Raw genomic sequence first — 8500 nt, 5'->3', positions numbered from 1 at the left:
TCAATGCCACCTGGCAGATTCTTAACACTCTAAACTGCTTTCAGAGAGTTCAAAGCTGCTGGGTACCAGGTCAGAGTTTTGAATGGGAAAATTATCATATATCACTGAGTTATAAAAACAAGTTTGGATTGACTGAAAGGCCTACACTCTTCCATGTGGAAAGATGAAAATTGAGATTTATGATTATGGTGTTTCTACTGATGAAGAGTGTGCAGGGAGTGAAGATAAATTTGTTCCTTTTATCTTGACATCCCAGAACTAAGGGGATACGGCAAGACTCAAAGCCAATGCAGGCTTACAAATCCATTTAGTAATGCCCGGAGTGCTAGAGGGGCCCTTGGCAATCATATCCCAGAAGTTGCTGAGGCTCAGGGGAGGCGGACTGAATTAAAAGTTCCTCTCTGCTGGGTGAATCATCATGGCAGTTTCGCTCTTTTGAGCCTTAGATTCTTCAAATGTAGAAGGTAGGGACCCATGTGAATGACTGCCAAGATTTCTGAGAACCTGAGAAGCAGTTCTGGTGAAAGTTTACATACATACCTTGTGGGGGAGGGTTAGTTAAATGTGTAAATGGTACTTGCAGTTTGGGATTTCCCTGAATTTCAGCTCTGGGTGCCAGGTCCCACTCTTGGTCCCCGAAAGGGGAGCCAAGCCCTTAGCTAGTGTCAGGATGAGAAGGGGCTGTCCCATGACTGGGTATGACTCTGTCCGACCCCTCTGGGGCTCTGCTTCCTGCTCCTCTTTTCCTATTAAATATTCCTGGGGACCTGATGAAGTGCCTGAATAGCTGATAGATTTGATATGCATGAGTGGTCAGTCATTCAATCCCTTTGTGACCCCATGGACTGTAGGTCACCAGGCTCCTCTATCGATGGAATTTTCCAGACAAGAATACTGGAATGGGTTGCCATTTCCTACTGCAGGGGATCTTCCCGACCCAGAGATCAAACCCCTGTCTCTTGCATTTCCTGCATGGGCAGGTGGATTCTTTAATTTGAGCTAAAATGTTACTGGTTGGTAATGACTTTTGACTTGCTGCCACTCCCATAAACTCCTATATTTTAACCCAAACATTCAATGACTTAGCTTAAAGTCATGATTACTTTGGGACCTTCTAGTTTCTCTGACAAACCAAGGCAGGAAAAAGTAACGTGTAAACAGAGTGTTCAGAAAGAAAAGAAGCTAGCGCCAAGCATGTGCCCACTCACAGTTTACCCAGCACCAGCAGACTTGACAATTCCTATCCAATCATTCTTTCTCTTCCAGATCCCAGGAACACACTCAGTTTTCAGAGAGAGCTGCAAGGGGCAGTGAATGTACACAGACCACTGTAAGAGCAGCTGGTTCATGAGGATTCAAACCCAAGTGCTTAGGGACAGCATTCCAAGATCAACTATCATAAGGGCTCCCTGCAGCTCTCCGAGTGAAATCCCGTCTCAATGACTCTCGGTGCAAACTCCCTGTTACAAAGCTAGTGCTACTTCCCAGCAGATATATTTGAAGAATGTTGCTCTGTGGGACTGGTTACAAGATTTCTCTATAAGAGAGCAGTGTCCAAACTGTCTGGCACCAAGAACCGGTTTTGTGGAAGACAGTTTTTCCAAGGACAGGGCAGCGGGGAGGGGGGAGGGGGGGATGGTTTCAGGATGATTCGAGTGTATAACATTTATTATGTGCTTTATTTCTATTATTATTGCATCAGTTCCTCCTCAGATCATCAGGCATTAGATCCTGGAGGCTGGGAACCCCTGCTATAAGGGATGGAACAGTTCACCAAGTTTCTGTTCCTCCTGGCTCAAGTGAGTCCAAAAAAGGAAGCTTCTGACACTGGAATGATAACACAGGTCACCTAATAGAAAATGGAAATAGACTGTCCTAGCAGTGCTTATAACAGTGGCGTTTACCTGAACTGGGATGAATTAAGGATGGTAGCAACCTCTCCATGATGTTCAGCACAGTAAGAATGTAGTTGGTAGAGAAGCAGACAGTAAAGGCCAGCCAATTTCTTCTTGCTTTGGGGGGAGAGGGCTGATCCCATTGATCAATTGTAAGCCATTTAAGAGACCATAGCTATATTGCAGCTCACATCCCCTGTGTATGCGTGCTAAGTTGCTTCAGTCATGTCTGACTCTTTGCGACCCCATGGACTGTAGCCTGCCAGACTCCTCTGTCCATGGGATTCTCCAGTAAGAATACTGGAGTGGGTCGCCATGCCCTTCTCCAAGGGATCTTCCCCACCCAGGGATGGATCCTGCCTCTCTCTGTAGTCTCCATTACTACAAATGTGCAGGTCTCTCTTCCTCCTGAACCGTGAACCACTAGAGGGCAGAAAACGTGTGCCTCTTTGTAGGCCATCTCTAGCTCCTAGCACAGAGCCTGGCACAGAGTAGGTGTTCAGTAAATGTTGCCAAGTGATGGAGTGAATGGGGGAATGATTGAAACATGGAGCAGCATAGCAGTTGCCTCCCATTCTGCCTGCTCCTCTTCCAACATCCGAACCATTTATCTCAGAAAAAAACAAGGTTAAATGATATCAAATACAACTCCTACACCCAAGGAGGCAGAAGGACTCAGCACAGCCAGTGCTTTGGAGGAGAAATCATAAAGGTCAATTCGTACCACCCCAGGGCTCCTCCGAAGGGGTCGCCGCAGTCATCTCTGCTCCAAGCCCCTCTGGGACCTCGCTCCGTGTGGGGGAGCCGAGCTGCCTCTCCCATTCATTCTCCAGTGCTTTCCAGAGAGGCCCTTGCATGTAACCTCCCTTTGCTAGCCAGCTGATCATTTCTGGGAAGTTTTCTGATTTCAGGATTGTTTACAATTAGCACAAGAAGAAGAAAAGTTGGGTAATTATCTAATTCCTGTAAAACTTAATGGGGCCCTTCCCACCCCAGGCTAATGGGTGATGCAAAATGTAATTTGAGTTAAGCTGTCTAATGCTGGGGAAGTGTAAACTATTCAGCGGGAGAGGGGAGTATTAATCCTCGTGCGAAGCAAATTTTCTAGCAGACAGTTAGATCAAGGTATAGATCAATACCCGGGGGGTATTGATTTTGCCCGAAGAGGGCAAGAGCTGGGAAGATGAAACCCAGCTCAGAACTAGCACCCGGAGGGCCCAGGCAGGGTGAGCGCTGTGTCTGCCGCTGTGGACAGAGGAGCCACTCCGGCAGGACTCGGGCTTCTGGCCAGGGCCCCAATAAAGGAACTCAGCGAGCCCTCTCTGGACCCAGTCTCCTTGGGTCTGTCAATGGAGACCAAGAGGACCGCCTGGCGGGGCTGATTTCTCTCGGGGGTGGGGGGCGAGCACCTCGCCCGCAAATTGCAATCAGCGTCCCCGCCGAAGCTGGCCTGTCTCGGGTGTCTTCTGCCCTCCCCCTCCCTCACCACCGCTCCTAATTCGTCAACTGCTGAAACATCTGCCTGGCTGAAACCAGCTCCTCGCCGCGCGTCGGGGGCTGTTCCCAGGTGTTGGGCTTTGTGTTGGAAAAACTTTGCGAGAAACCGAGGGCGCTGGACAAAGACTGAGAGAGGGAGGGCGTTTGCCAGGCGGCGGGGCACGCCGAGCGGTGCGCGCTCTTCCCTGGGGCTCCGCTTGGTACCCGGACGCACGCGGTGCCCTGAGCCCAGCCTCCCTAAGCGGGGAGTGGCTGGCTCCGGCCACATTCCAGCGCCCTCGGGAGCGAAAAGAAGGCAGGCGGGCGAAGCAAAGGCCGGAGGCTGGACACTGGAGTTGCCTAGAGTGGGAGGAGGAGAGCAGGGGCGCGGAGCGAAGCTGTCAAACTGCGCGCTGAGCCCCGCGCGGGGCGGGGGAAGGGAGGGGAGGGGAGTGGAGAGGAGGGGCGGACGCGACTGAGAGCGAGCGAGCGGGCTCGCCGCGCCTGAGCAACCCTTGTCTGCTGCCGCCGCCGCCGCTGGCCCGGACTCGCCCGGAGCGCAGCGTGTCTGCCCGGCTGCGCGCCGAGGCTCGGGCGCCTGCCGCTGCGCCCCCCAGCTCCAGCTCTTCTCGCCGGCCCGCGCGGGTCCCGGTGGGCGCGAACCCACCATGCAGCTGCAGTTCCGGAGCTGGATGCTGGCTGCGCTCACGCTGCTCGTGGTCTTCCTCATCTTCGCAGACATCTCGGAGATCGAAGAAGAAATCGGGTAAATAAATAGCTGCGCCGGGGCCCGTGCCGAGCCCGGGCGGGATTTCTTCCACACCCCTGCACTCTGTATCCACCCTTGCACCCGCTTTGTTTGCGCGCCGCGCCCCCCTATCGCTCGGCAGGAGAGGTGGGGAATGATTTGGACCCGGGGTGGCGGTGCCGGGGGCCCGGGACTGTCTGCGCAGCGGAGGGCGGGGGCGCGGCTGCCGCGGGAAGTGCCCGGGCCGGGAGGACTGGCAGCCTCCAGCTGGCCCGCGTAGGGAAGCAGACTCGCCCACCCTGCCTCCCTTCCTTGGCCTGTCCTCGCGCGTTGTCGCTGGGGTCGAGGGAGGGCCCCGGGGAGTGTCTGGGGCGGGCGGAGAGGCCGAGAGTGGAGGAGGCTGGAGTTTCTTTGTCTCCGGCTCGGCCGCTTTCTCGCCTTAGCAAAGTGGGCAGGGGGCGCGCGGGGATCTCTGTGCTGGGGGAGGGGATCCCCGGGGCCAGGGCGAAGGGCGGGGGCTCTCCGCGGGCTCCCGGGAAGGCGAGGTTCCCCAGGACACCCAGATGGGCACACGCGCCTCCCGCCTGCCCGGGAGCCCAGCACCCCTGACACCCTTCCCCACCCTCACCTGGTTCTGGACGTTCAGCTGATTCCGCCGCGCCCCCTGCTCCCTCGGGTTCTTCTGCTCTCTGGTCGCGGAGACAGAGACCTCTGGGCAAAGTCTGTACCGCCCCCCGCGTGTCCTGGCTGGGATTTGGGGCGGGGCGGGGGCGAGGGGTTCCCAGGCACACGGTCTCGCCCTCGCTTTTCTCCCATCCCCTCTAAGGGCGGGACCGCGAGCCCCAGTCCTGGCACAGGACTTCGAGGAGTGCGCACTCGCGGCGCGGGACGCACCCGCTGTGGGTCCGGGAGGCTGAGGCTCGCGCCCCGCCCCGCGGCCGCCCGCACGCTGGCCAGCCCTCTTCCACAAAGAACCTCCACCCCGTGGTGGGCAAGTGTGGGGAAGGGGCTATCCAGGGTTCTGAGAGGCCCTTTGGAGAGCCTCCTGGCCCAGGGCAGAGAGAAAGTGAGGTCACAGAGTGGGCAGAAAGAGTGCCCTTCCTCCGTGGGGCTAGCTTCGGGCAGGCTCCCTCCCGCTGGTCCCGCGCCGCGCGCGCCCCTCCGTTGTCCCGCTGGGTATTTCATTCACTCTCGGCGATAGTTGAGGGCCGGCTGAGCCGACAGGTTCCTCCGCAAGGAAATGCCAGCCCTGGCCCAGAATGCCAAGGCACTAAGGTCTGAAACCCGGGCCGGGCTCCACTGCCTGTTCTCGCCTTTGCTCCTCGCCCCTGCCCGGGTTGGGAACCCCAGAATTTCTTCCGGGAACTCCACTGCTCTCTTCCTTTCCCTCCTCCTCCTCCTCGATTTCTCCAAGAGCTCAGAAAACTTTCACAAATACTGTTCACGTAATACACGACAGGCTCCCACGCGGAGATAAGAGAAACACTCCTTTCCGTAGCTGTTCGTCTCAAAACTGTGGATCGGCAAGGAAATCCGGCAGGACAAGTTTTGGGGTGACGGAGAACGCGGTGGGGAGGGCCTTCCTCTCGGCTCCCCCCCCCCCGACACACACACACACCCCCATTCTTCCCCAAGATGTGGGCTCTGCTTGGCCCAGGCCACTTGCTGACCTTGACCTGCGAGGGAAGGAACAGCGACTGCCCATTGTGCTAGGAAAACTTAAGAGCTGGGCGCTGTCAGGCCTTGGTCGCTTGTCCATCCACTGAACTTTTACCGAATTTTCTCCTAGAGGCCAGTGACTTTTTAATTTTTAAAACGCGATCAGGAAATCACTTTGCATATAATGCTGCGCTTTCCTGCCAAATACCTTGTAAACCCACTCCCCACCTTAGGTTTTTCAATAGGGTATCCAGAAATAAGCTCCAGGATGGGAGCTAAGAGGGGCATTTACCATGCGCTTAAAAGCCAGGGTTCCTCTGCTGTGGGTGTGTTTCCTTAGATCTGTTTCACTGGGGCTGGGGAAGGGGCGCATTCCTGCTTGGGCCCACTGTGGGGAAAATTGTCAAACAAGTCAAATGTGGTACCTCCTGTGGCACTGCCTGCCCCGCCCCGAAGCTCCGGTGGCCCTGTCCTCAGGCTGACCCCTGGCTTCCTCCCCCTCAGCCCTCCTCCAGTGCCACCCCCAGTCTGCCCCACACATGGTTCACTCATCTGGAATCTGCCATAACTCGGGGAGGAAGAACATGGAGCAGAGGACTGGGATCCAAGCTTACAAGCCAAGTTGCAAGCTCAGTCACTTATGTAATCTTTGGGAGCACCCCAACTTTGGACAGCCAGCGGGGGCTCAGTGCAGTAAGTGCCGTGGCACAGTAGCCAGTGAGGGGCGCCAGGCATCGACTCCTGTCTTCCTCAACCTATGCCCTGCCTTCCCGGGAGAGCCCCAATCCAACCTATGCCCTGCCTTCCCGGGAGAGCCGGAATCGAACTTCAGACCCTGGGGCTATGGCGCCAACCCTGCCTACCCTTCCCCAACTTTATGTTGACCTGTGCTCCGGAAGATTGCAAATCACCTGCCAGTGCTGGTCCCTGGGAGAAAATAGGGGTTCTGTTAAAGGATGACTGTTTCTGGAAGACAATGGTAGGACCCTGTGATCTGTTAAGAAGGAAGGAAGGGGAAAAAAATCTCTTTTTGGAGTAAATTTTCCAAGGATTAACAAATGAGAAGTAAAAGAGGAAAGACGATTTCATGTGTGTTATCTAGAGGAACAAAACTGAGGTACATTTTTGCTAAGCTCTTGATTCCTTTTAGTATTAAGCCTTTTGATGTGGTGTTCTCAGAAGTTCTGTCCTGCCCAAGGAATCGTCTAAGGGATTGCGAAGGGCACGGCTTTCTTCCAGGGGCTGCTTCCCTAGAGACACGTCTCTTGCTAAGTAATGATTTTCACAGTTCCATTTCTAACTTACTTGCTTGTGGAAGTGCCTCCCCGCAGTTGAATGGGAAAAGAAAATGTAAAAAGATGGGTTCTTTGCAAAGGTTTCAAAGAGTGAATTCAAATTCTCAATCAGAGATTGGGTGAAACTTTAGTAAAAGCTCCCATCAACTCATGCAGCACCCCCAAATTTTAGAGTCCACTGGACAAAGTCATAAGCCAAACTTTTTCTGATCATCCCCTGAGCTTTAGTCTTGAGTGTAACCTTCAAGAGAGAGTTGTGAGCATGGCTGTCCTGCCCACCATGGTGGGCTCAGAAGCTGACACAAGGCATTCAGTAAGCATCTGTTGGATAAATATCCCCCTGGGGTCTGGCCCAGCGATGGACATGCACGGCATCCTCAGAGAACTAACAACTCACAGTCTTGGAACAAGAAGGGCGTGCAGGGCTCCGCCTAAAAAACCTCCTCTCTTTTTGTAATTGGGGTAAATTTGACCCAGAGAAGTAGCTTCACTTATCCAAGATTACACCCTGGCTGGTTAAGGACAGAGCAAGCCTGCTCGTTTGAGCTGGTCTCCTCACTTTTAAACCCATGCCCCAGTCCCCAAGTGAGTTCTCTAATCATAAAAGAATAACAGAACTCTGGACAAACAGGACGTGCACACATGCCAAGTCGCTTCAGTCGTGTCTGACTCTTTCCAACCCCAGATACTGTAGCCCACCCGGCTCTTCTGTCCGTGGAGTTCTCCAGGCAAGAATACTGGAGTGGGTTGCCATGCCCTCCTCCAGGGGATCTTCCCGACCCAGGGATTGAACCCATGTCTCTTGATGTCTCCTGCGCTGGCAGGCAGGTTCTTTACCACTGGTGCCACCTGGGAAGCCCCAAAGAGGATGTAGCCAGTAGTAATAATAATAGAAAGCATGGCAATGGCAAAGATGAAGACCATGATGGTCATTAACGTTTATTGATTTATTGAGTGCTTGAAGCAAGAGCTATTCCAAGGTTTTGTAGATGTTAACACATGTCATCCTTGCGGAAACCCAGTGGTCCCCTACCAAGTGGCCCCAAGAACTACTATTTGTTGAGCACAAATAGTGCCAGACACCATACTTACTGCTTTAAAGCACTGGTTCAGGGGACTTCCCTGTCTATTCAGTGGTTAAGACTCCGTGCTTCCACTGTAGAGGGTGAAGGTTTGATCCCTGGTTGGGGAACTAAGATCTCACATGTCCCCAGGATTATTTTTGGCATGATAAGATCAAAAAATAAATTTAAAAAATGAAGTCAGTAAATGACTTTTAAAATAAATAAATGAAGCGCTAGTTTACTCGGTCCTCACCACACTTCTTGGAACCAGCTAGGTACTGTGGCTACCTTTAGGTTATCAGTGAAGACATTGACGCTCTGAAAGACTGTATAACTCGCTCATGATAAACCCAGTGACCCTAA

The 8500-nt window shown here is 53.7% G+C and overlaps 1 protein-coding gene across 2 annotated transcripts in view; it reads left to right on the top strand.

The window, feature by feature from the left end:
• The first annotated feature begins 4039 nt into the window (after positions 1-4039).
• Positions 4040-8500, top strand: part of ST8SIA2 (ST8 alpha-N-acetyl-neuraminide alpha-2,8-sialyltransferase 2) — a 67987-nt gene continuing 63526 nt past the window's right edge. For both annotated transcript variants that reach the window (XM_068991393.1, XM_068991392.1), the window contains exon 1: positions 4040-4137. In XM_068991393.1, coding sequence (XP_068847494.1) covers positions 4040-4137 — 98 coding nt within the window. The remainder of the gene's footprint in view (positions 4138-8500) is intronic.

This window comes from Capricornis sumatraensis, chromosome 19, assembly GCF_032405125.1.
Source record: "Capricornis sumatraensis isolate serow.1 chromosome 19, serow.2, whole genome shotgun sequence".
NCBI lineage: Eukaryota > Metazoa > Chordata > Mammalia > Artiodactyla > Bovidae > Capricornis > Capricornis sumatraensis.
This window is presented reverse-complemented; position numbering and strand designations above follow the sequence as displayed.